Source organism: Carcharodon carcharias, chromosome 6, assembly GCF_017639515.1.
Source record: "Carcharodon carcharias isolate sCarCar2 chromosome 6, sCarCar2.pri, whole genome shotgun sequence".
NCBI classification, from domain to species: domain Eukaryota; kingdom Metazoa; phylum Chordata; class Chondrichthyes; order Lamniformes; family Lamnidae; genus Carcharodon; species Carcharodon carcharias.
In genome coordinates, this window is record NC_054472.1 from 68,686,919 (window position 1) to 68,714,657 (window position 27,739).

At 44.7% G+C, this 27,739-nt stretch overlaps 1 protein-coding gene across 8 annotated transcripts in view; it reads left to right on the forward strand.

The window, feature by feature from the left end:
• LOC121279290 (syntabulin-like) overlaps positions 1-27,739 on the forward strand; it is a 152,288-nt gene that overhangs the window by 57,166 nt on the left and 67,383 nt on the right. For all 8 annotated transcript variants that reach the window (XM_041190417.1, XM_041190421.1, XM_041190415.1 and 5 more), the window contains one exon: positions 9,944-10,141. In XM_041190417.1, the coding sequence (XP_041046351.1) occupies positions 9,944-10,141 (198 nt within the window). The remainder of the gene's footprint in view (positions 1-9,943; positions 10,142-27,739) is intronic.

The window sequence follows — 27,739 nt, forward strand, 5'->3', positions numbered from 1 at the left end:
AGAATTCAGTAGCCATGCTGAGATTTAATAAAATAAAGTTCGAAGTATCTATTACAGATTTCAATATATTAAAAAAAACTTTCATTGATAAAAGCCCATTCAATACATCAAATTCCCTTCAAGTATATAAATGACTTGGATGACGGGACCGAAGGAATGGTGGTGAAATTTGCTGATGACACATAGAAACATAGAAAATAGGAGCAGGAGTAGGCCATTCAGCCCTTCGAGTCTGCTCCACCATTCATTATGATCATGGCTGATCATCCAACTCAATAGCCTGCTCCCACTTTCGCCCCATACCCTTTGATCCATTTCGCCCGAAAAGCTACATCTAACACCTTGAAAACATACAATGTTTTGGCCTCAACTACTTTCTGTGGTAGTGAATTCCACAGACTCACCACTCTCTGGGTGAAGAAATTTCTCTTCATCTCAGTCCTAAATAGTCTACCCCATATCCTGAGTTTGTGACCCTGGTTCTGAACTCCCCCACCATTGGGAACATCCTTCCTGCATCTACCCTGTCTAGTCTTGTTAGAATTTTATAGGTTTCTATGAGATCCCCCCTCATTCTTCTGAACTCCAGCGTATATAATCCTAATCGACTCAATCTCTCCTCATATTTCAGTCCTGCCATCCCAGGAATCAGTCTGGTAAACCTTCGCTGCACTCCCTCTTTGGCAAGAACATCCTTCCTCAAATAAGGAGACCAAAACTGCACATAATATTCCAAGTGTGGTCTCACCAAGGCCCTGTATAATTGCAGCAAGACATCCCTGCTCCTGTACTCAAATCCTCTGGCTATGAAGGCCAACATAGCATTTGCCTTCTTTACTGCCTGCTGCACCTGCATGCTTACCTTCAACGGCTGGTGTACAAAGACACCCAGGTCTCGTTGCACCTTCACCTCTCTCAATTTATAGCCATGCAGATAATAATCTGCCTTCCTGTTTTTGCTTCCTGTTTTGAGGGAGTGCAGCGAAGGTTTACCAGACTGATTCCTGGGATGGCAGGACTGAAATATGAGGAGAGATTGAGTCGATTAGGATTATATACGCTGGAGTTCAGAAGAATGAGGGGGGATCTCATAGAAACCTATAAAATTCTAACAAGACTAGACAGGGTAGATGCAGGAACCTCACATTTATCCACATTATATTGCATTTGCCATGCATTTGCCCACTCACTCAGCTTGTCCAAATCACACTGAAGCATCTCTTCATCCTCCTCACAGCTCACCCTCCCACCCAGCTTTGTGTCATCTGCAAATTTAGAGATATTACATTTAGCTCCCTCATCTAAATCATTAATATATATTGTGAATAGCTGGGGTCCCAGCACTGATTCCTGCGGTACCCCACTAGTTACTGCCTGCCATTCGGAAAAAGACCTGTTTATTCCTACTCTTTGTTTCCTGTCTGCCACCCAGTTTTCTGACCATCTCAATGCACTAGCCCCAATCCCATGTGCTTTAATTTTAAGCGAAAATCTCTTATGTGGGACTTTGTCGAAAGCCTGCTGAAAGAACAAATAAACCACATCTACTGGCTCCCCCTCATCAATTCTACTAGTTGCATTCTCGAAAAATTCCAGTAGATTTGTCAAGCATGATTTCTCTTTCATAAGTCCATGCTGACTCTGGCTGATTCTGCCATTATTTTCCAGTGCTCATCTATTAAATCTTTTATAATGGACCCTAGATAGGTAGAATAGACACAAAGATAGGTAGGAAAGTAAATTGTGAAGAGGATGTAAGGAGGCTACAAAGTGACATAGATGGGTAAGGTGAGTGGGCAAAGATCTGGCAAATGGAGTATAATCTGGGCAAATGTGAAATCATTCATTTTGTCAGGAAAAATAAAAAGGAAGCTTACTATCTAAATGGTGAGATATTGCAGAGCTCTGAGATTCAGAGGAATCTGGGTGTCCTAGTGCATGAATCACAAAAGATTAGTACGCAGGTACAGCAGGTGATTAGAAAGCTAATAAAATGTTATCATTTATTGTGAGGGGAATTGATTACAAAAGTAGGGAGGTTATGCTTCAGCTGTACATGGCATTGGTGAGAGTATTATGTACAGTTCTGGTGTCTTTATTTTAAAGAAAGATGTAAAGATGTTAGAAGCAGTTCAGAGACGGTTTAGTGGACTACTACCAGGAATGGACTGGTTGTCTTATGAGGAAAGGCTGGACAGGTTATGCTTGTATCCACTGGAATTTAGAAGAGTAAGAGCGACTTAATTGAAACCTTTAAGATCCAGAGGGGTCTTGACAGGGTTAATGTGGAGAGGATGTTTCCTCTTGTGGGAGAATCTAGAACTGGAGGTCATTGTTTAAAATTAAGTGTTTGCTCATTTATGACAGAGATGGGGAGAAAATTTTTCTCTCAGAGGGTAGTGAGTCTTTGGAACGCTTCCTCAAAAGTTGATGGAAGCAGAATCTTTGAATATTCTTAAGGGAGAGCTAGATAGATTCTTGATTAACACGGGGTGGGGGGTGGTGGTGGTTGAAAGGTTATGGGGGGCTAGGAAGGAATGTGGGGTTGAGGTTACATTCAGATCAGCCATGATCTTATTGAATGGAGGAGCAGGCTCCAGGGGCTGAGTGTCCTACTCCTGCTGCTAATCCTTATGTATGTTCCTATGTAAGTACTTAATTCCTTATCAAAACAAACATTTGTATTCATAGCCCCACATCAAAAACAGCTAACCCCTTTATAACAACTTGGAGCTGTCAATCAAACTGAATTTACTGACACCCCACTGTGATAATGATACATTGTGGAAGCAGTCAAGTAGTCCTAAACCTATAATTGGAGTCTTCAGGCTTATGTCAACAAACATCTATTGAAATTGCAAGCACCAGTTTTTCCAACTGAGAGTCAAAGCAGTCTGTATTTTTTCAAAATTTAAAGGGCAGGGGATTTAAACGACTTTACAGCTTGACTGTTCCACATTCCTTATCCATCTTCTATGCACATGTTAACAATCCCAAAGGGGTACCTGAACCTCTCCAAAAGTGTATCTGATCTCTCCTAGGAGCGCTGGTCAGTTCAGACCTTCACCTTGAATTCATAAAGCCCTCCAGTCAGAAATCTGGGTCATGAATATTGCTTCTGATTGAAGGAAACTACACTTTTAAATGTGCCACTGCTTCTGTAAACCACAGATGTATGAAAAGTGCTCTACCCCATTCTCCACCTTCACACACCCCCTAAAAATGGTGAGTGCCCAGTTTGGGGTGGAGTTTCCGGAATCGGGGCCGCAGCGCCATCTGAGCTAAGGAGCGAAGCCCTTCCGTCTCCTCGAAAATTTGGGCCTGAGGACCATCGGTCACTTGTATGACATCAGAGGCCAAAAAGCAGTGGGAAATAGATTTAAATTAATTACTATGTTAGGTGTGCTACTTCACAAAAACTCATCGTTTTGTAACTCATAGCCTTGGAATCAACAGTTAATTTTATTTAGGTCGTTTATTAAAATATCATCCAATTCTGAACTAGTCCTTTAAAAATGCATTTATTCTAATCTACTTAGCAGGTACATAGAATGGATGCCTCCTTATGTTGGCCTGATTTGTAAATTTGCAACCTCAAAAATGTGAAGCTGAAGCTATTACTGTATACTAAATATTTTAATAAAGCTGCCAAATACTATGAGTAGCTTCATTACTCTGGCAATAACCTCAAAAATCTAAACTAAATGTTAAAACATAATAAAAGAAGTTATCTCACCATTCTTATTTATCTCTAATTCATCTGCTTAATTCTTTTAGACTTCTGTTTTCTTTCACCGTAACTTTATGCCATTTTCCTAAAAATACTACTTTTCCCCTGGTTCTCATTTTCCATTTAAAGGTAGGAGCAACTTCTAGAATGTTGGGTCTTTGTTGGTTGAAAACCTAATCTATAGACATGAACAAACCAGTCTGTGACATGAAGACATTCAAATGTGCTAGCTTGGCCAAATAAACATATCAGGGGCACAGCAGGTAAAATTAAGGGGCATCATATCTTAGTGTCTTTATAAGTAATTCTCTACAATCCAAAATTACTGTATTTCAAAAAAACGTCAATTTTGTGAGTGTATATTTCAATGTGACCAATTACAATTATTTAATTATTAATTAACTGATCTGCAAGCAAAACAAGCACTTTATTTTTCTAATAATAATAAAAACAAAAAACTGCGGATGCTGGAAATCCAAAACAAAAACAGAATTACCTGGAAAAACTCAGCAGGTCTGGCAGCATCGGCGGAGAAGAAAAGAGTTGACGTTTCGAGTCCTCATGACCCTTCGACAGAACTAACTAGAAATGGGAAAGGGGTGAAATATAAGCTGATATTTCACCCTTTTCCTATTTCTACCTAGTTCTGTCGAAGGGTCATGAGGACTCGAAACATCAACTCTTCTCCGCCGATGCTGCCAGACCTACTGAGTTTTTCCAGGTAATTCTGTTTTTGTTGTTTTACTTTATTTTTCTTGTTTAACATTTTAAACATGCATATATATTTGTTGGGTAATTGAAAAATAACATTTCTGCTCAATTTTAATACACTTATGCAATCTCTTTTTCCCACACAATACACCATTTCCCTTTTAAAAGCGCATGTGAGTGCCCTAATCCTAAATTTAAAATGATGAGCGGTGACGTCAGGCGTGTGTCCCAATGGCACCACACGTCATACTGACCTTCAGTTCGGCAGGCACGCACCGGAGTCGGCTGCTCACCCGCCAAACTATCAAAGGCCTGTTAAGGCCATTATTACCTAATTAAACTGATTGTGTGGCATGCCCGTCCAACCTTAAGTTTGGCGGGCAGGCAAAGAGCCCAGGTGCCCTTCGCATTTCTCTGAAACCTCATCCACAGGCGGGATGAGATTTCATGAAGGGTTTATAAATTAAATAAAAATTTTTATTAAAATTCATAAACATGTCCCAGCTTATGTGACACTGTCACATGAGGGGACATGTCAGTAATTTTTTGTCATTTTTGCAATGTTTTATTCTTAAATTAATCTCCCTGAGGCTCGGAGCTGCCTCAGGGAGATTTCGGCACAAAAGAGCGCAGGTCCCAACTCTCCCTCCTCCCCCCACCCGCACACGTAGCGTTTCCGGGTGCACGTCATGCTGGGCGGGCCACAAAATGGCAGCGCACAGCAGATTGCAGGCGGCGATCAGCTCCGCGCTCGCCCATGCCCGCTCCCGAACCACCCGCCCAACGGAGAGAAAATTCTCTCCTATGTGAACCAAATCAAGATTACTTGAAAAATTTCCAATTTATTAATTAAAAGGTTCAGATGCCTGGAAACTGTTTCTGGAATGTTTCTAAGTTTGATGTTATCCAAAACTCTGCTGCCCATTTCTTAACTCACAGAAAGTCCCATTTCCCTTTTATTCGCTCCCATCAATGTCTTGATTTTAAATCATATGTCTTGATTTTAAAATTCTCATCTTTTTTTCAAATCCCTCCAAGGCCTCATCTCTCCCTATCTTTGCAATCTCCTCCAGTCCCAGAACCTTCCAAGATACCTGCAATCCTCTAATTCTGGCCTCTCATATTTCACCAATTATAATCACTCCACCATCGGTGGCCATGCCTTCAGTTGCCTAGTTCCCAAGCTCTGCCATACCCTCCCTACACCTCTCTGCCATCCTAACTCGCTTTCCTCCTTTAAGGTACTCCTTAAAATCATGGGCAGAATTCTTAGGTTGGGGGGCAGGGTGCAGTCAGCAGGTCCGGGATCGGCCAGGGAACAGATTGCCGATGGCGATCGGACCCCAGCCACGATTTCACGCTGGCTGGCCAATTGAACCTATTCTGGTAAATCTCCTCTGCAGCCTCTCAAGAACCCTCACATATTTTCTAAAGCGGGGTGACCAGAATTGGACATGTACTCTAGTTGTGGCCTAACCAGAGCTTTATAAAGGTTCAACATAACTTCCCTGCTTTTGTATTCAGTGCTGTTTATGAAGCCCAAGAGCTCACATGCTTTGCAAACCACTCTCTCAATATGTCCTGCCACCTTCAAAGATCTATGCACATGCACCCTCAGTTCCCCCATCCCTGCACACTCTTTAGAGCTATGCCATTATGTTTATATTGCCTCTCGCTATGGCTCTGCCAAAATGCATCACCTCATACTTCTTTCTATTAAATTCCATCTGCCACTTGTCTGTCTATTTTGTTAGCCTGTCTGTGTCATGTTATAGTTGATTTGCATAATCTTCACTGTTTGTCATTCCTCCAAGTTTGGGATCATTGGCAAATTTTTAAATTTTATGGTATATTTGAATATCCAAGTCATTCATGTATATCAAAAAAGCAGTGGTCCTAGCACTGACCCTTAGGTAAAACCACTGTCTACTATTCCCCAGTCTGAAAAAATAACCATTTACCATGACTTATTGTTTTCTAGCCTAAACCAATTTTTTTATCCAGTGTGATACTGATCCTTCCATGAGCTACAGTGTTGTTAACCAGCTGTTATGTCGAACTTTGTTAAACGCTTTCTAAAAATTGATAGAGACAACATCTATGGCATTCCCTTCATCAACCTTCTGTGTAAAAATTCAATTAGATTAGTCTGTCTTTTTATAATTCCATGTTGGCTTTCCTTAATTAACTCAAACCTCTCCAAGTGCTTGTCGATGTTAAGCTAACTGCCCTGCAGTTACTAGGACTGCCCTTGCACCCTTTCTTGAATAAGGGTGTCACATTTGCCACTTTGTAATCCTTCAGCACCTCCCCAGATAACTATTAATTCTAAAAATGCCTATTCCTTGAATTATTTTTTAATTTTTATTTATTCATCTCTTAATCATCTCATTGATTCTGCACAAGAAACTTTATTACAACAAACCACCTTCAAATGCACTTTCACTTGAAAACCTGTCCTCCACCTCCTTTAATCTTTTGATAATGAGTCTTTCTTTGTGGCCCAGTGCTTCATATTTCAATGATCAATCTTTTCTTAATATTCAGAGATAATTTTGTACAGTTGTTAGAACTGCACTGAAGTATCATCAACAGAGCTCAGACATCTTACCACCAGCAGTGGAAGTCAATGATTACGTTACGAACATCGGATTGAGTGCAAAATTTACAATCCAAGATTTCCATTCTCAGTATCACATGAAGATTAAAACATTCAGAACTTATGAATTACTTCTGTCAGCAGTAGAAGCCAACAAATTATTTTTGAGGGAATTTTAAAATGGAATTTTATTTTCATAGGTTTTCAACACTATCTACAGCTATTTACCCTTGGGAAGAAAACTCAAGACAGATACAAATTAGGAAAGCACCAAAAACATCATCATTATTAACAGTAGTTCAATTTAAATTCTGTATTAGCTCATTACAAATTCCAGAGATTATTTCAAACATTAATTTGATACTTGTATTCTTGATGGAATTGAATAAAGAACAAAATTGGCATTTTGTATTTCAAAATAGGTTTTGACTTTAAAGCTGCAAATTTAACAACTGGAAATATAATACCCTGAAAATATAACAATAATGCACCAGTAGATTAATAATTTACTGCATCTATACTCATTCATAGCCTTTTTAACATTATTCTCCCTGTACAATATAGATGTTCAAACTGGAGTGCATGGTCTTCAGGGGGTTCCTGAGGATATCAGAATTTTTTTTTTTCTGTATTTGTTAACCTCGCATATTATTGTTGTTGTTACATGCCAAAAAAAACAGTTTTCTGCTGTGAATGTGCTCCCATTCTTGATGCCTGCATGGTTATTTGGAAAGTAGAATAGGGATTCCTCATAGTGTGCTAATATTTGCAAATGTTCCTATGATTATGCTAATATTTCTAGAAGTCATCACGTAGAAAAGTTACAAAGGTAATTGCCTTGATTTTCATAAGAAGTTAGGAAGTGTGTGAGGGAGCAGCAAAGCTGGAGATATGGAGATCCTGCCAAATTTAAAGGTAGGAACTCAATTAAGTAAAACTCTGCAGAGTCCTGTACGTGGCCGGTGAGCAGGAAGGGGAATTTATGGCAGGAGGCTAGAGCTGGGGAGCCATAGGAATGGTCTCTTGCAGTCAATAGGTGGCTTGGTGATGGAGGCACTAAAAAAGTTCATAAGCACTTCTGCTGTACAATGTAGCCTGAAGTAGGACTTTTCCACTTACCTTCTGGGCCTCTTCTGTCCTACGATCCAGCTCCCTGCACATTTGCCTGGCATGGCCCACACTCACCTTTCCCTCAAAGCCTCCTGCTAAATTTCAGGCTGAACTTGCAGAACTGGTCTTGATGACATCATCAGACCCTGATCTGCATAGTTAAAGTGGGATTCCTCATCCTTCCTGTGGCTGTCCTGCTCACCTGCTCAAAGACACATAGCAACATCACGATTCGGTCAGAAAGCAGTACGATTGGAGGAGGTAAGTGACTCAACTAACTTGCTTCCCACCACCATCACGCTGCCCATTTCCCATTGGAGGTAGTTAATAATTGTGTTTCTTAAGTTAATTTTCTTGTCCTCCATTATCTATCGTTTAATAAATGATTACTATGGGCAGGATCTTCCCCCTGTTGGGGGGGTTGTGTGGGAGCAGTCACGAAGGGACAGGTTCCCGATTGGGGGCGCGCCACCATTTTATGTGGATGGGCCTTAATTGGCCCACCCACGTAAAATGACAGCCGCCAGGAAACGCCATGCGCTCCCTGTGAGCATGTGGGCGGATTCCCTGAGCGAGGAGTGCGCTCTTTCACGCATGTACACGCAAGAGCATACAGATCTTCCTGAGGCATAATGTTGCATCAGGGAGATCAGTTCAGGTTTGAAAGGTTCAATAAAGAAGGGGAAAAAAATTACTGAGCTGGGACATGTCAATTTCTTTTACTTAAACATTTTATAAAAAATTTAATACCCTCATGAAACGTCATCCCACCCGTGGATGAGGTTTCATGTTTTTACAGAAGCCCGCCTGGGCTCCCGACCTGCCCGCCAACCTTAAGGTTGGGCGGGCAGGTTCATTAATCATGTTAGTCACTTTGTTAATGGCCTTAATAGGCCTTTGACAGTTCGGCGGGCAAGCAGCCGATTTGGCTACGCGCCCACCGAACTGAAAATCTAAATAACGCAGGGTGACGTCGGGTCGCATGCCCAATGTCACCCCATGTCATTTTACACATCGGCGAGGCCCCCCCCCAACTCGCCGAACAGAAGATTCTGCCCTATATTCTCCTACAGTTTAATTGTAGGGGCACGACTTTCAAATGCTCATGGGGGCAAGTCAGGTGCGTGCTTTGAAAATAGCGTTGAAGGATGATGTGTCAGACTCCGATGCCTCCAAAATGTGCTGCAATTTTCAAAGCGAGGATGGGGAAATGGGGAGCCGGTAACCTTCATGCCTCCAATTAACTGAGGAGCAAGCAGTCTGGGGCACCTTACTCCCAACTGTCAGGAGAGCAACAGTAAGTATTATTGCTGCTGATTTAAACTTTTGGAATGAAAGGGAAATTCTAACTGTGGTACTCAAGCATTGGCACAAAGTTGCCATCACTTGTGCAGAGCAGATTAAGAACATTATGACTGACCGTTTGGACACTGGCCCTCTGCTGTCCTGCCTTCTCCAAACTGCAAAGCAACGGCAAGCCCACTCATGGCTGCAGTATACCTTTGAGATTCGCTCCCCAGAGCCAGTTTCTGCCTCCAGGCACCACTGGGTATCGAGCGCACCTCCAGCCTTTAGAGACTTTGCATATAAAAATAGTATTGCATCACTGACACAGACATAGCACATGAACATAGCACATGAAAACCGGACAGCACAGGACCTGGAAACGATCTGGATGTTGGGTTCCTGACCACGGATTGAAAATCCAGCCCAGAGCTTTGGAAAGTCTAAAAATTGTACATCCAGAATACTAGAAAAACATGTCATCATTTTTTTTTGTCCTTATTGAACAGATGACACAGGATGTCCCAGCAGCCAGTCAGTGTCTCCAGTTAAATCGCCTTCAAAGTCAGCAAGTAGTTTGTTAACATTTCCTACGGTGAATGAAGAAGAAGAAAGTGGAAGGAAACTGAACTCTGGAACTGCAACTGAGTGGAACATTCAGCACATCAAACACAAGAGAGAGCAAAAGTTATGTCTGGTGCAGCCAGGTAAGGAGCCATTATTAGAGTCACATATAAAAGTATTAAGTGCAATTCTCTAATTTTAGAACTGCCATCGTGGCTTTGCACACTTGGATGCTTGGTAGAATAAATCTAACCTTTACTGTATGTTGACTACGTGTAAAAAAGTGCAGTAACATCATGGAATATTGTGGTGGGCAATATCAAATATAACTTTCCCTGATTATGATAATTATAAACGATAATGATCACTGTGATGACATGTACTGAAATTGGAAACATTTGGTATGACTGACTGAAGAATTATTTCCTTTTTAGAAATCTTGTGCAATGACTTAAACTTGATCACATTAGTTGAGAACATAGCACAAAATAGAGTTTCAGGCCAGAAACAGGATGGGAGGAATTGTTTTTAGACTTGAGGCCTTTTGAGAACAGTACCTGGAAGCGAAGCATCGGAGTTGTAACTTTCAGCTTGCAGACTGCTAGCTACAATGATGATGTCGGTGATTTAAGACTAGTGGAAAGGATTTAACATACACTAGGGCCGGGATTTTCCAGTCCCGTTGCAGGCGTGCACAAGCCCATTGACTTGCGGCGGGACCGGACGATCCTGGCGGCGGGTGTGTATGGAAAATCCCGCCCTAGGTGTGGAACCACTGTGCATTCAATACTGTGTTGCAAACATTATTTAACATTAATGTTCTTTTGGCAAAATATTAAGCATTTGGGACATGGATTACCACATCAAAGAAAGAAATATTAATGATAACTGAGCCTCGGTTTTCTACTTTTCCTGATGAACTTTATTAATAATACAGGGCTTAAATACATCATTAAAATACCCTGGACTTAATACTGGCCAGGGAAGAAGAGTGCCATTGATTGTTGGGATGGAAGCAGGAGCATGAATGCTTGATGTTTGTAAGGGCAAGAGAAAATGTGAGGTGTAACGATGCCACATTTTGCTGATATGTTCCTTCCAATGTCAATAGTCTATTTGCTTTCTACTTTTAATCACCCATTAGTGGTATATCCATCGTACTGTTGTAAGGGATTTAGCATAAGTAGCACGCAGAAATCCGATAGTGCTTTAATGCGTTGCCCTAGTTCAACCTTTGAAAAAGTCAAAATCAAAAAATGAACTTGTCTGCCATATCTGTTCAAGTCTGTGTCTCTTGGACTTAAAGGAGCAGAGATGAAGGCCGTAACAGCAGAACGACCAGGTTGAGAGAGAGTAAAGATTTTAGCGTCATCAAAGGTGGAGCTAAGGGTTTCCCTGAGCAGATTACTAGCTGAAGAAATGCTGTGGTGAATGGAGGGCCAAAGACTAGACAGTTGGGATTTTGAGAGTGCAGTTGTAAGTGAAACGAGAGAGAGTTTTTTCCAAGGACGTATACAGAAGGAAGTAGGGCGTGGAGGGGGAAGCAGGATGTGGATGAAGAGCGATATAGCAAAATGATTAGAGATGGTCCTATCTATGATTGATGCTATGACAGTCGCGTGAGATGGCAAAATGAAGCAGATAGTCATGAATATGAGTTGGGGAGCTTATATAAAAGGTGAGATTAAGGGAGTAATAAGGCAGATAGAAGGGCAGTAAACTCATAAGAGAGAGAATATGATGAATTGAGATGAAGGTTGAAGTCACCTAGGATGAGAGAGGAAAGCAGCGAAGAAATCTCAATGAGAAAATTGGCATGGTATTTAGGTGGGTGGTTGAGAACCAGGATTTTAAATGAGAAGTGGAAGAGATAGAACAAAGTGAGGTACTCCAAGGAAGGGCAGAATCATCCCAGATTTGCACCAAGTGTGGCAGCAGGCAGGAAAAAAGACGTTTTACCTGCCAGCCATAATGACGCTTCTCAAGCCGTATCATCCCAGTCCCACCATATTAATTATGCATGTCCAGGAAACATGCCGTTTCGATGGTGAGCGGGCTCTCATTCACCCGGCATGCTATCGCCTCGCCGCTTCCTCATGCCAGGTGCCATATTTCAAGTGCATCCGTATGTACACCTCTCAGTGCTTCCAGCCCAGGACTGCTGCATGGAAGACCTGGCCCCAGAAGACAAGAAGACTGCAAACCCCCAGTTTAATGACGCATCCCTCAAGCACCTTTTGGATGCAATGGAGGCCCACTGTGATGTCCTCTATCCCCGCTCTATCCGCAGGAGTGACAACAATATCATTCATCCAGCATGGGAGCCAGTGGCCTGCAAATGCCTTGCAAAAGAGGACAGCCACAAAGTGCTGCAACAGGATGAATGGTCTCATCCATTCCACCAGGGTAAGTCACTCTTCTCATCACTCTCAACTCACACTCACAAAACCATCACACATCCACAGGGATCTCTCACCTCAAGGGACAACACCACTAACTCTCACACACACTCTCACATCTAAATCAGGTCCCTCTGGAGCTCGCTTCCTCATCCCGTCCATGTCTCCGTTCACCACACAAACATTCTATGCAGTGCCATGTGTCCTGCTCACACTCTCTCCGTCTGTTTTTATGCAGAAGAAGCTGGCTCACAACAGCAGGGAGAGGTCCCAGCCTTGGAGTGGAGTGGCCCACATTAGGCCCCTCACTCACTTTGAGGAGAATGCCAGTGCACTGACTGGTGAGGATGTGGACCGTGACGGTGATGTTGGCAGCGAACACCCTCATGAGGATCCTGCACCACATCATCCCTCCCTCAACACAAATATGAGTGCTCTCTCTCTCCTGCTTTTGACTTTGCTGCCATGCACTACTTATCTCTACTTTGTTTCATAGGGAGCTCTGTCAAGAGACCGACATCCTCAGCCAGCCAATCCATCAGCTGCATTCATGTCCTCATCTCCAACAAAGAGTACTCCTCCTCCATTGAAGAACTGGAAATAAGCCGTCTGGAAGACCCATCACAGTGCTTACCCACTCCTCCACCAGCACAGAGGCATACATCTCGGTGGGTCCTAGATCAAGAGCAGACTCTGGTTCACAATCTGATGGTCACCGAACAGACACGTATCCGCAGCAGGAGAAGGCAGGTTCAGCTGAGCTCCCCGGCACTCGGAGGACTGCTAGAGAAGAGGCATCTGTGAGGTCCGAGTCAGATGTCGAGCCTCTGGATTTGGCCTTACAACTCATCCTGAAGAGTCAGCAAAAGGTGGGGGAACACCACGCAGAGCTGTTGGCAGCCCTCAACAGAGTGGTTTGCTGGAGACTGGAGGACTGTGTCCGCCTGATCTCTGATGAAATACTGCCCATATGTGCATGTATGGAGGTCTCCATGGGGAGGATGTTGGATGCCATGGAGACCCTGGCCCAGCAAAATGCAGAGATGTGTGTGGGCCTGTACTCCATCGTGAGAGCCATGGGTGAGTTCCTGCAGTGGCGATGTGAGAGACACCTCACATTCCCTCCAGGTGGTTCCTCCCTTCAAGGAGTAAGGCCTGGGCCCTTGGGCACCCAAAGGGAGGAGGAGCGGCAGCTGAACATCCTGGGTCATCCACTCAGTAATTTTAGAGGCTGTCCGCTCCCTCTGCGTCCCTTTTGCCTGTGTCAGCCTTGTCCTCTGTCGTCGCAGAGGGAGCTGCTGGCCCACAGGAGGACAGCTGCCAGAGGACCCACACTGAAGACATCAGAGGCAACGGGGCCAACCATTACACAGACTGTCTCCACCCCTCCACCCTAGATGTCAGAGATTAGAAGTCTAAGGCGTTCAAAAGTTAAGAAATTCTGATCACTGTTCATTACATGGGTGAACACATTTTGTCACTTTAAAATCTGGAAATATATTTGCTTATGCTGACTAATTGGAATGGTGTCTTTCAGCTTCATTGACAAGCTTCGCCAGTCAACCACTGTAACTCCCCCGCCCCACCATTGAGCTGTTGATTCTGGAGGGAGAATTGTGTATGGCAGGGCCTTTCAGAGTGTCATACAAGCACTCTCCCAAGCTCACGGATTCTTCCCACATCACACTTATCTCAATGTCCTTCCAGGATCCCATTGCTGTCGGGCTCCAGTATCTTCTGCTTCTCGGATGTCCACAATGCGAGCAAGACCCTACAGTAAATTCCGACTTCTGCACATCACACTTGTCAAGATGTGTTCAGCACTGGCGTGTTTTCCTGCTGATGTGGGCGGATGATCCAGTGTGGTGGGATGATTCCGGTGGGCTGGCTTTATAATGATATGCAGATGTATTACAATAAGGTTCCCAACATCTGACGGCGGGAAACACAGCTCACCATTGATAGGCAGAGCGGACGATTGCAAACTGGCTTCACGACATTGTGAAACCAATGTTTGACCTTCTCGCAATATTGTCTGCTCACATCTGCAAACATACCTGACGCCAACGGTTGGACGGGCACGTCCTTTAATTGTTTAAATGATCCTGTCAATGGCCTCGATTGGCCATTGACTGGTTGGCAAGCCTGCAGCTGATTTTGCTGCGCCCCCGCCTTCCTGAAAATCTAAATGGGACGGGATGACGTCGGGGGTTCCACCCGACATCGTCCCACATCATTTTACGCATTGGTGAACAGGCCCCACCCCCTGATCACCAACTGCAAAATTCTGCTCATGATGTCGATACAGTCATCCACAGTAAGCTCTTGGATGGCAAGGGTTTTGTTCATAAGTGAAAGGACATTCTGTAGGGAGGTGTGGAGAGGAGCAGTGATAGCTGGACTAATGGTAATGTCCATAGGATCAGCACTCCAAAGAGTGTAGTCGGGATGTCCCAGGCTTTGAAAAATAGGGCAGCCCTGAACTTTCAGTGAAATGGGAGGGCATGTGATAATTGTCGAGGACTCTGCTGGAATTTGGGAGGAATGGGATGACTGTTAATCATCACAATCTTGAAAGAAGGGTCAATAGGTTGGAACACTGGGATGATTATAGTGGTTATAGTGGCATATGGAAAGCTTCACTATCTGTGCATAGTGTGTGTCAATGATGGAATAAAGGTTCCTGCTTATGGTAATACAGAGAACATGATACAGGGTGTGATATTTGGATTTTGGAGTACATCTCTATCCTTGTGTTGGTGCTGGAAATGTTGGAGTAGGGAGCATTGAGAGTTTGGGTCATGGAATGTACCAATGGGCTGGCTGTAATAATCACAGAAAAATAGAGTTTGGAGATTTGGAGCATTTGGACACAATTCTCGGGATGTGTATTACCGAAACCCTTTAAACATCAAATATTATTGTTTAAGTCTGACAGTATTTTTTTTTTTGCAAAAATATACTTCATTCATAAATCTTCAAAAACATATCGAACCATTTCAAATCACCATTACAAAAATACAATCAGGTTCAACTTTTACAACATGAATCACAAGGTGTATCAGAACAAAGAATGAATATTTCAATCATTGGCAGACATTCATTTTAATCTGTACAGCCTGAGGGGCTCTTTACAGTTCCCAGCCCCCCAGTGCACTGTGGCAGAAAGGTCTTAGGCAGCGACCCTTCCCCATTGCGCCTTTGCGGCGGCTGCCCCAAGCTTAACCGTGTCCCTCAGCACGTAGTCCTGGACCTTGGAATGTGCCAGTCTGCAACACTCGGTCGGGGACAACTCTTTGCGCTGGAAAACCAACAAGTTTCGGGCAGACCAAAGAGCGTCTTTCACCGAGTTGATGATCCTCCAGCTGCAGTTGATGTTTGTCTCGGTGTGTATCCCTGGGAACAGCCCGTAGAGCACAGAGTCCTCTGTCACAGAACTGTTCGGGATGAACCTCGACAGAAACCACTGCATCTCTCTCCAGACCTTCTTCGCAAAGACACAATCTACAAGGAGGTGAACAACAGTCTCTTCCCCACCACAGCCACCTCGAGGGCAACGTGCAGTGGGGGTGAGACTCCTGGCGTGTAGGAAGGATCTTACAGGGAGGGCCTTTCTCTCCACCAGCCAAGCTACATCTTGGTGTTTGTTGGAAAGTTCTGGTGATAAGGCATTCTGCCAAATGACTTTGTCAGTCTGCTCAGGGAACCATCCCACAGGATCCACCCTCTCCTTTTCCCTCAGGGCCTTTAAGACGTTATGTACCGACCACTGCCTGACGGACTTGTAGTCGAAGGTGTTTCTCTGCATAAATTTTCCCACAAGGGACAGGTGGTACGGCACGGTCCAACTACTTGGAGCGTTCCGCGGCATCATGGCCAGACCCATCCTTCGCAACACTGGGGACAGGTAGAACCTCAGCATGTAGTGACACTTGGTGTTTGCATACTGAGGGTCTACGCACCGCTTGATGCAGCCGCACACAAAGGTGGCCGTCAGTATGAGGGCGATGTTGGGCACGTTTTTTCCCCCTTTATCTAGAGGCTTGTACATCGGGTCCCTGCGGACACGATCCATTTTCGACCTCCAGGTAAAGCGGAAGATGGCTCGGGTGATCGCCACCACACAGGAGTGTGGAATGGGCCAGACCTGCGCCACGTACAGCAACAGCGAGAGTGCCTCACACCTGATGACCAGGTTCTTACCCGCAATGGAGAGGGAGCGTCGCTCCCACATGCCCTGTTTTCTCTTCACCATAGACACTCGCTCCTTCCAGTTTCTAACGCGTGCCCTGGTCCCTCCGAACCATATCCCCAGCACCTTCAGGCCATCAGCCCTGACAGTGAAGGGGACAAAGGATCGGTCAGCCCATTTCCCAAAGAACATGGCCTCGCTCTTCCCACGATTTACCTTGGCTCCCGAGGCCAGTTCGAACTGGTCGCAGATGTGGATAAGTCTGTGCACCGGCAGCGGATCCGAGCAGAAGACGGCGACATCGTCCACGTAAAGGGAGACTTTGATCTGAGTGCCTCCACTACCTGGGATCGTCACTCCTCTTATTCCTGGATCCTTCCTGATGGACTCAGCAAAGGGTTCTATGCAACACACGAAAAGAACAGGCGAGAGAGGGCAGCCCTGCCTGACTCCAGATTTAATAGGAAAGCTATCTGATTCCCACCTGTTGATTGAGACTGCACTACTGATGTTAGTGTAGAGCAGTTGGATCCAATTGCGAATTCCCTCCCCAAACCCCATTTTGGAGAGCACATCCACCATGTAGGTGTGCGATATTCTGTCAAAGGCCTTCTCCTGATCCAGGCTGATGAGGCAGGTGTCCACACCCCTGTCCTGTACATAGGCAATCGTATCCCTGAGCAGCACGAGGCAGTCAGAGATCTTCCTGCCCGGCACAGTGCAGGTCTGGTCAGGGTGGATCACCAATTCCAGAGCGGATTTGACCCGATTGGCGATGACCTTGGACAGAATTTTATAGTCGACATTCAACAGTGAAATGGGTCACCAATTTCTAATTTCCTCCCTTTCCCCCTTGTGCTTGTAGATGAGGGTGATAATGCCTTTCCTCATGGATTCTGACATACTGCCGGCCAGGAGCATACTCTCGTACACGTCTAGCAGGTCTGGGCCGATCCAGTCCCACAGAGCCGAATACAACTCCGCTGGCAAGCCGTCGCTTCTGGGAGTTTTACTCTTCTCGAAGGACTCAAGGGCCTCAGTCAGTTCGTCAGGAGTTAGTGCTTTGTCCAGACTCTCCTGTGTACTGTTGTCTAAGACCTCCGTGCTAGAGGACAAGAAGGACTGGGAGGCGGTGCTGTCTGTGGGCTTCACGTCATATAATCCGGCATAGAAGGATTTGCTGATCCTCAAAATGTCGGACTGTGATGACTTTACTGAGCCATCTTCTTCCTTCAGGCTGCTAATCACAGAGCTCTCTCTGTGTACCTTTTGGAAGAAGAAACGTGAGCACGTCTCATCCTGCTCCACGGAGCGGACTCTGGAACAGAAGATGATCTTGGAGGCCTCCGAGGCAAAGAGCGAGGCTTGCTGGCTCTTCACCTCTTGGAGTTCCTCCTTGACATCGACCCCCATCGACCGCAGCCAGAGCAGATTCTGCATGTTTTTCTGGAGTCGGGACATTTCCCTCTGTTCCTTTCTAGCTTTCTGGGTGCCTTTGAGGACGAAAAACCTCTTGATGTTTCCCTTGATCGCTTCCCACCAGTGTGTCAGTGACTCAAAGTGGGGTTTCATGGTTCTCCAACCTTTGTAATCCCTCTTGAGCTCCTCAATGTTCTCTGGGGTCAGCAGTTTCACGTTTAGCTTCCATGCCCCCCTGCCAACCCTCTGGTCCTTCTCTAAGTGACAGTCAGCCAGTAGGAGGCAGTGGTCAGAGAAGAACACCGGCTTGACGTCAGTGGATCTGACTGTGAATGCACGGGACACAAACAGGAAATCTATCCTGGAACAGACGGACCCGTCAGGCCGCGACCAGGTGTATCTACGCTGCGCTCCGTCTGCAGGGTTGCTGAAGACGTCGTGCAGCTTGGCATCCTTTACTGTTTCCATCAGGGATCTGGATGTAGCATCCAATCTGCTGTCGGCCCTGCCGGATCGTCCAGCCGCATCGATGATGCAGTTGAAGTCACCGCCCAGAATGACCGGCCTGGAGGTCACCAGCAGCAGTGGGAGCTGCTGAAAAACCTCCAGCCGCTCAGCCCCTTGTGACGGGGCGTAGATGTTAATTAACCGGAGTGGAGCATTCTTATACATTAAGTCTGCTACGAGGAAGCGCCCGCCCACCATCTCCTTAACCTGGGAGACGGTGAAGCTGCCTCCCCGCAGCAGAATCCCCAGGTCGGAGGAACGAGAGTCGTTTCCTCCCGACCAGATCGATGGCCCATGGGACCACCATCGTGACCATTGCCTGTAGGAGCTGAGGTGCGGTATCGCACACTGCTGCAGAAACAACAGGTCAGCTTTGACCTTGGCAAGGTAGTCCAAGGTCGCAACACATCACGTAGTAGATTTAATGCTACGCACATTTATGGATACAATCTTTACACCCATTTTAAAGCAGTTAGTCGCTTACCAAACCTGTTGTCTCTGAGAGTTCCAGACCATTGGTCTGCTCCTTCATGCCCGTGGTGTGCTCAAATTGCTTCACTTGGGATGGGCTGAGGAAAGCGTCATGAAGCTCCCCATTGGAGATGTTCTGCTCGGGTGGCATCTGGGGGTCCGTGCAGAGAGCGGGGTTTGAAATGTCCTCTGTTGGAGAAGCTTCTCCAATCCTCTCCCCCTCTGGGGCGTTGCTGCTCCCGGTTTCCCGGAGCTGGGGTGCGCTGAGCGCCTCACTGTTCCCAGATTCCTGGGGTTGTGGTGCACTGGCCTCTTTGGGTTGTGGGCAAAGTTGGAGTGCGCTGGTCTCCTCATTGTCTCCAATGTTCTGGAGCTCGGGTGTCTCATCCTCCAACTCCCTAGTGTTTTGCTGCTTCTTCTGTTGGCGCCGCCCTGGCCCTTCTTCGTCCAAAGAGCTGCTGCTCTTGTTATCCGTGTCGGATAGGAGACGCCTCTTGACTCTTGTCTGGGAAGTGGCTTGGTTTCTTTTTAGCCCCTTCTTCCTTTTGGCTCTCTTCACCAGCTGCCGCTCCCCCTGCTGCTTTCCCACTGCTGCCTCCTCCTCCTCCGTTGATTCGCTCTCCTGAGGAGTGGGAGGTTCAGGGGGCAGTGCTGTTGGTTGGCCGTCTGTTGCCCCAATCTTTTCCTCCACCTTGTCTCTCTCTGTGTCCTCCTTTGTCCCGTTGTTCTCCCTGGGGGCCTTGGTGGTTGGAGTGACACGAGGCATTTCTTCTGCTTCCCCCTCGTTGGCTTTAGCTGCCTGTGCATAAGCACGGCAACGTTTGGGGCAGGTCTTGTAGAGGTGACTTGCCTCGCCACACAGGTTGCAGCACTTAGCCTGTTTACAATATTTTGTCTGGTGCCCTTCCTTTTTGCAGTTCTTGCAGAGGACAGCGCTGCAGTTGGCCACCACATGACCAGACTTGCCGCATGAGCGACAAAGTTTGGGTTGCCCAGGGTAGTCAAGGTACCCACGGCTTCCCCCGATAGCGAATCTGGAAGGGGGGGTGGAAGACGGCTCCCTTACCGTCGGTCTTGAGCGTTACCTTAACCTGGCGTTTACATGTCCAGATCCCCAAATTATCTTTAACCTCAGTGCAGCTCCCAACCTTATCGAAGTACCTGGTAAGGAAGGTGAGCACGTCAGCGACAGGGACGTAGGGGTTGCACAGATGCACCGTCGCAACCCGTTCTCGTTGCAACTGTAGAGCAAAGAGCGGCTCCGCCGTCAGGATCTTCATTTCTGGCAGGTCTTTCTTTTCCTCACCTTCAGGAGTTTGACACAAGCTGCCACTTGCTTGAAGGTCACATCAAAGAAACCAGCACTGGGGAAATCCTGTAGGCAGTGGATCTCCGCAGCCTCGAAACCACACAGCTTGAATAGGATCCTCTTGGTGAAGAAGGTCCTATCCATTCCTGTTCCTTGCTCGCTGCCCTTCACCATGACTCGGATGGTGTGAGGTACCCCATGGTAAGGGGTTTGACTGGTTATAGCCATTGCTGTTTCCCTGGCTGAAACGCGATGAAGGTCTCTCCCCTGCCAGGTAAGTATGACAGTATTTTTTCCCATAAGGAAAGCCCAATGAAGAGCCCATATGGGATTCAGCCTCTGCAGTATTCAAAACAGTTTCCACTACAAACAAATCGTCATTAAAGTGACATTAATTTTTTTTAAAGCTGCTTTTGTTTGGTGACTTGATCGGTTCAGTTCATGTAGAGGTTCTATCACTGCTCATAGTTCTGATTTGAATGGAAAATTTGAGGCAAAATGCAAGCAATTTGCATATGCAAAGTAAAATTTAAAGGAAATACAAACTGACATGCTGTCTTATAATACAATAATGTTCTACCGTTGGTGCGGTTATGTTCTTGGCAAACTTCGCAAACAGCGAATTTGCAAACTGCAAACATATTTTATGGGAGTCAATTAGCTAGGTTCCAACCATCCTAAAATTTGATACATCTAGAGAATAAAAGACAATAAAAACAATGTTTTAATAAATATAAAGATGTCCTCCTGTTTAACAAAATAAATATATATTAGTCAGACTTGCCCTTATTATAAGGCTCTCCAGCAGAATGTGTTAAACTTGGAGGTGAAGTCGGCGGAGGTTTATTTGAAGGTGCCTAATGTACCTATTTGTAGATTGATTAACACTGTATTCTCTGGCCAACATGGTGACACTAGCACCATTTTTCAGCCTATCTAATATTGTCACTTTTTTAGCAAATGTCATCACTTTTCTAGGACGTTTACTGCTTGGTTCAGATTCACTCATTTTTTTTTCAAAAATGGTGACTTAAAGATTGCCCAGACACTGTACTGCACTGCAGACACAAATGAAATCATAACAACTGTGAACACCCACATGCAAACATTCCAGTAAGCAATGTGACACATGACACATGTGAAGTATAAACCTTCTGGTCCAGGAAATATGTCATGGATGCTGCTAATTGATGCTCTCGATTACTGTTTGATTATTAGTATAACAATATAGTTAATTTAATTTCTTACCTTTTCTAAAGCTGAGGATACAGACATATGGTAGGAAGTGCTTGCACATTGTAAGTGAGCAGAGGTCAATTGAAGAAATTGCATGTCGCAGTATTTTGGGTTTGTTGTAGAAGTAAGATGGCCCCTCCCACTCTTAGGAATCTATTTTCAGTGCTTACGCCTGGCATTAACCAAGAGGTAATGGCTTCAAAATGGGGTTGTAAGCCTTACCATCCAGTTAATACTGGCAATGCAGTCAGCTCCATTTTACAGGAGGCCAATCACCTGGTAATAATCTTCCTGTTTCAGGGAAAAAACTCTTTTAATGTGAAATTGGAGACCTATGATGCAAATGAAACCACAACTGACCTTTGGAGTTTTGATCTCAAAGCATCCATGGTAATCATAGGGACATTCAGGAAAGCTGTTGTTATTTTTCCTGCATGACTACAGTCCATTCAGTGGTAGACTATAGTGCTTGCAACTGGTGTGACATGACATGGTTCTACATTTGAGTAATGGATATGCACACAGTACCAATCCTCACTATAGTAGATATTAAATTAAGTGACTCCACAGTAGTGTTGTTGCTGCAACAGTCTCTACTTGAAACCAGGCTTGAAAAAGTCTGTATCTCGATACAGCTCTTATACTGGCTCCTGCTATTCTCTATTGCAGACAACTCACATAGATTAGTTTTAAGTATCCCTGCCTGGAAGAAACAAGGTGGGGAAGCGGGTGGCAGTTAAAATGGAGTGAGGACATACCAACCCCTTTTCCATCCTGATCTGACCTACTGCAATTTTAAATTGCAGGCGACGAGGGAAACCACCCCAAGCTGGCAGAGTTGTCTTGGCTCTAATAATGATTTAACCTGAGGCCTGAGCAGGGTAACAGCGGCTTCTCTGTCAGGCAAAACCTGCTGGGAACAGCATCTATGTTTTTTCGTGGAAGACTATGTTCTATTGTTATATTATTTGTAAAGAGCTAGGAACTATTGTTATGTGAATATATAGCCTGGGATTCCACATTTTACTGCTGCAGTGCAGCCAGGTGCCGAGCAAAAATGTATCAGTCTACCAGCCAAGTGTAGAGCAGCAAAAAGTACACTTGGTGAAGCTCCAGCATTTTGAGTGATTTTTTTCTAACTTATGGGAACCAGAAGGCATAACATGGTGGCAGTGGTGGGATCAGTGAGTAAAAATCCAAACATTTTAAGCAGATTTAATGCTGAATTTGATTAGAACAATCCACCTGACTTAGTGCCAGAGAAAAGATGAGTGACTTGTGTCAAAACAAAATGGCCACCACCATGGCAATGAATGCACAGTTCCAGCCCATGATAAATTGGGAGACCGATGGTATTACTGAGGCATTTGATAATTTTAAACAAAAGTGCAGACTAACATTCAGTAGCTTTCTAAAAGGCATTAGCGAAGAGAAAACAGTCAGCCACATCTTTTTGTGGGCAGTAGCGAAAGGGTTAAATTTGTTCAAGAGCTGAGGGGAGACGACAGCAAAACCTCACACAAAAGTTTTGAAAAGTTCAGGACACATTCCCAACCAAAATCACATCATTGGATCTACTGATATGAATTTCAAGGCCTGAGACAGGAATCAGTTGAGCCTGTTGCCAATTTCACAACAAGAAAGTGTAAATTCAGGGCACAGATGAAAGGCTGCTAGATGAGCTAATTCGGGGCTCTGCACACTCTGAAGTACAAAAAGAATTTATTGGAAAGGACAAGCTCACAATATCACAGGCTGTAAACAATGCCAGAGTTCATGGTAGAATTGAGAAGCTTCCTTGGCTTGATTCTTTTTTTATATATCACACGTTAGAACACGCAGCAAACCTACAAGAGCTGATGAGGGAAGATGTTGAGAACCTATGGTCACAGTCACATGAGAGGAGTTTCAACAAACTCAAAAAGCTTGTATGCAAGGAGACAAGTCTGTCATATCACAACAGAAATAAACCTGCCACTCTGCAAGTAGATGCTTCCACAAAAGGACTGAGAACAGCCCTGGTGCAAGTGGGAAAACCGATCGCATTCACATCAAAAACTCTAACATCGGTTGAGATCAGGTATATAACATAGAAAGAGAGCTTTTGGCAGTCATATACAGATGTGAGAAATTCCATACATATCTATGTGGAAAAAGTTCATAGTGGAGAGTGTTCATCGTCCACTGGAGCAGATCTACAAGAAAAATCTGTGTAGAGCTCCAGCAAGGCTACAGAGGTTACTCTTGAGGTTTCAGAGTTACAATTTCATTCTGAAATACAAGCCAGGAAGAGAAATGGTGCTAGCAGATACCCTTATCTTGGTTGTCGCCACATTAGAAACACATGATAAAAAGATCTATGTATAAGGATCCATCACCTAGTGAATGTAACACCACAGAAACTGAGTCAAATTAGAGATGAAACCAGCAAAGGCAAACAGTTACAGCAAGTGATCCAGGGATGTCCTGATAAGAAGCAAGAACAGCCAGCAATACAACAGCACTAGTCTATCAGAAATAACATCTCACTAGAAGATGGTGCTCTGCTAGCTGGATCCAGAATAACCATAACCAAAATGATGCAGGAAGATCTTCTCCAGGAAATATTTGAAGTAACATGGGAGTGGAGAAGATAAGCTCAGAGCCAGATCAGCTGTCTACTGGATAAGCATCTCCAAAGACATCGAAATAATGATGTCTACATGTAATGTATGTCAGAAGTACAGAAATACACAGCAGAAAGAGGAAAGATAGCTACCACTCAGACCAGGGCATACTGTGGGAACTGAGTTATTCATACACAATCAAGAATGGTGGGCAGAATCTTCTGCTCTGGGACTAAGTCCCGTGGTGGGGCCAGGAAGTTGGAGGAACACCCGCCGCAGAGCATAGCAGGTAAACCCGCTGAATCACACAGTGTTCAGCTCATTAATTATGCAGCTGTGAGGTTCACCTCGAATCTCGTAATGGGTCGGACCGGCCAGAAGTCGGCCACCACACCGTCATGTCCGGGTGTCATATTTAAAAGGCACCCGGACAACCCCCCTCTTGCAGAGCTGCCCTTCCCTGGACACGCCCCTCTTGGAGAGTTGCTTTCCCCTGGACACCCCCCTTTTGCAGAGTTCCCCTACCCCAGATATGCCCCTCCTCCTGCAGAGTTGCCCTTCCCTGCACACATCCCTCCCTTGCAGAGTTACCCTTACCCACACCTCCCCCATTGGACTTTGCATCCTGACCATGCCCCCCCCCCCCACTCTGGTTCCTTCATGTCTTCCAACCACCCCTGCTTCATATGCATGCCATCTGTTGTGCAATACACTGCCAGCGCCCAGGAGGAGAACAGTGGCGGTGTGAATGGCGAAGACAGCATCTTGTGGCAGGTATGTGAAATACTCCCATGCTGGGCGCATGCCACATGTGCAGATCGGGAAACAGAATGTTCTGATTTCTGGGGTTGGAGGATTTCATGAGGGAGCACAATTCCACTCTGTTGCCCCATCAATGAGAAGCCATGAAATGCAAATTATGATTCCATTATTCAGCAGTGGGAAAGGCAGCCCACCATGAACCCGCCATGAAAGTGCTGAGGGGAAAATTGCGACTTGTTTTCCTGCCAGCAAAATTCTGACTTTTGGCCTCATTCCAAAATTTGTTGCCCCTCCTGCCGCTGGCGGTACCGGAAAATTCTGCCTGATATCTCATCCTGCAGATTGCTACTCAAAGTTTGTTATTATTCAAAAGGTGAAAGATTTGAGAGTTACAGCAATCATCTCAGCAGTACTATTTGCTGAGCAAGGGACTCCTGAAAGAATAATATGTGACAATGGAACCCAATTCACCTCCAAAGAATTTAAGGAATTTGTTGAACAGAGTCATCATTACCTCATCATCACATTACCTAAGGGGATATGGGTTTATGGAAAGACATGTCAACAATCAAGGTAACGCTTATGAAATGCTGAGAGCCAAAGGAAGATCCAAAATATGTCACTCTGATCTACACATCTCAAGGCTGATATGAAATCTCCTGCAGAGCTGTTGAATGGAAGAAAGTGACAACTTTGCCAAGCAAGATCCTTCCTCCAAATAACCAGGAGGAAGTAAGTCACCGATGCACAGGTAGAAGGTCAACACTTCAACAAACATGCTAAATGCCTACCTGAGCTGTTGAAAGGACAAACTGTACATGTACAGGATCCAATCATGAAAACCTGGAACCCAGCAAAAGTTGTTGGGGAAGCAGAGACTCCAAAGTCATACATCATCAAGACTGAAACCAGTAAGCAAATGAGAAGGAAGAGAGTCCATATTCGAATTACACCGGAAAAGCAGAAAAGATCAAGGTTGGATCAAGGTTGGACACTTCAAAAGAACATCACTAGCGAGTCAACAAAAACGTCACCGACAAGCAGTGCAATATCAACACTCAGCAGCAAGTGACACAACATTAGCAACATCAAGCACGACTTCTACAACACCATGTGGTTACACACATAACATTGCCTGTGCAGCATGCCAGCTCACCACTGAGACCGATGAATGCCAAAGTCCACAAGATAAAGGCATAACATCCTAAAACCGTGAATAATGTTTTTCTGGGAAAAAGAAACAAGCTATAAAGATTCTTCAGGGGTTTAGTTTATTTATAAAAGTTGATTGTTAATTTTCTTTAGTTTAGAAAAAAATAGTTAATGTTTGGAAATGTTACATTGATATAGAGGCATTTTTTTATTAAGGAAGAGGGATGCTATAATGTTATATTTTTCATAAAGAGCTAGGAACTAATTGTTATGTGAATATATGACCTGGGGTGCCACATTTTACAGCTGCACTGGAGTCATGTGTTCAGCAACAATGTATCAGTCTGCCAACCACGTGGAGAGCAGCAAAAAATACACTCGATGATGCTCCAGCATATTGATCCATTTATGCATTCTCTCTGTTTTCTGCCAGCCAGCCAATCCTCTATCCTAATATGCTACCCCCTTTTATTTTATTTTTATTTTATGTGGCACCTTATCAAATGCCTTTTGGAAATACAAGTACAGCGTATCTACAGGCTCCCCCTTATCCACAGTGCATGTTACTCCCTCAAAGAACGCCAATAAATTGGTTAAACATGAGTTCCCTTTAACAAAACCATGCTGACTCTTCCCAATTACCTTGTGTTTTTCTAAGTGTCCAGCTATAACCTCTTCAACGATCAACTCTTTTACACCTTTCCCATGATACAGGTCAAGCTAAGTGGACTATGGTTTCCTGTTTTCTGCCTCCCTCCCTTATTGAATAGAGGGGTTATATTTGCTAATTCCCAGTCTGATGGAACCTTTCCAGAATCTAGGGAATTTTGGAAAATTAAAACCAATGCATCAACCACCTCATTAATCACCTCTTTTAAGACCATAGGATGAAGCCTATTTAGACCCAGAGACTTGTCAGCCCGCAGCTCCATCAGTTTGCTCAGTACCGCTTCCTTAGTGATTCCTACAGTTTGAGAAAGGTAGGAAAAGGAAACAAACACCTGCTTCTCCCCACTTCACCGAACTTCACTACCACCACCACCACCCCCCCCACCCCCCTCCCCGCCATCAGACTCCAATTCTGCACTCAGTTTCCTCAGCTGCACTCGACACAAGGCACTGGGAACCCACCTTTCTCACCTGGCCTGAATCGGAAGATCGGGCAAGAAAGATACAGCTGCAATTCAGGGTAGGTAACTAGGAGCAGAGTGGCAATCCAACTGTGATTGCCACTCCGTGGGAGTTAGGGCCCATTAATGTAAGATTCGTAGGTTATATGACTGTATGATTAGTGTGTTAAATACTAGAAATTATTTCACCCTTCTTAAAAAAGGTTTATGATGTTCCACAGTGGACGTTTACCTCCACTAAGGTTTAAATAAAATATGTTGCAGATAAATTGTTGAGTACACTGTGTACCTGGATTGGTTACAAAGCAGTAATGCCAAGGGGTTTAGGTAATATCAAGAAACTCAGAGCAATGCCTAAGATAGGATAAGATTAGAGCCCTGCAATTTCTGTTACTTAGTAAATATAACATTTAGAATTCAAAAAGAATACAAGCAAAAGCCTCTACATTATAATTAATACAACAGAAGCACTGATCTTCAAAATTTTAACTGAATATTCAATATCCAATCAAAATTGGTTCATGGCAGGGTTGGTATAATCTGTTACAATGCATGGAG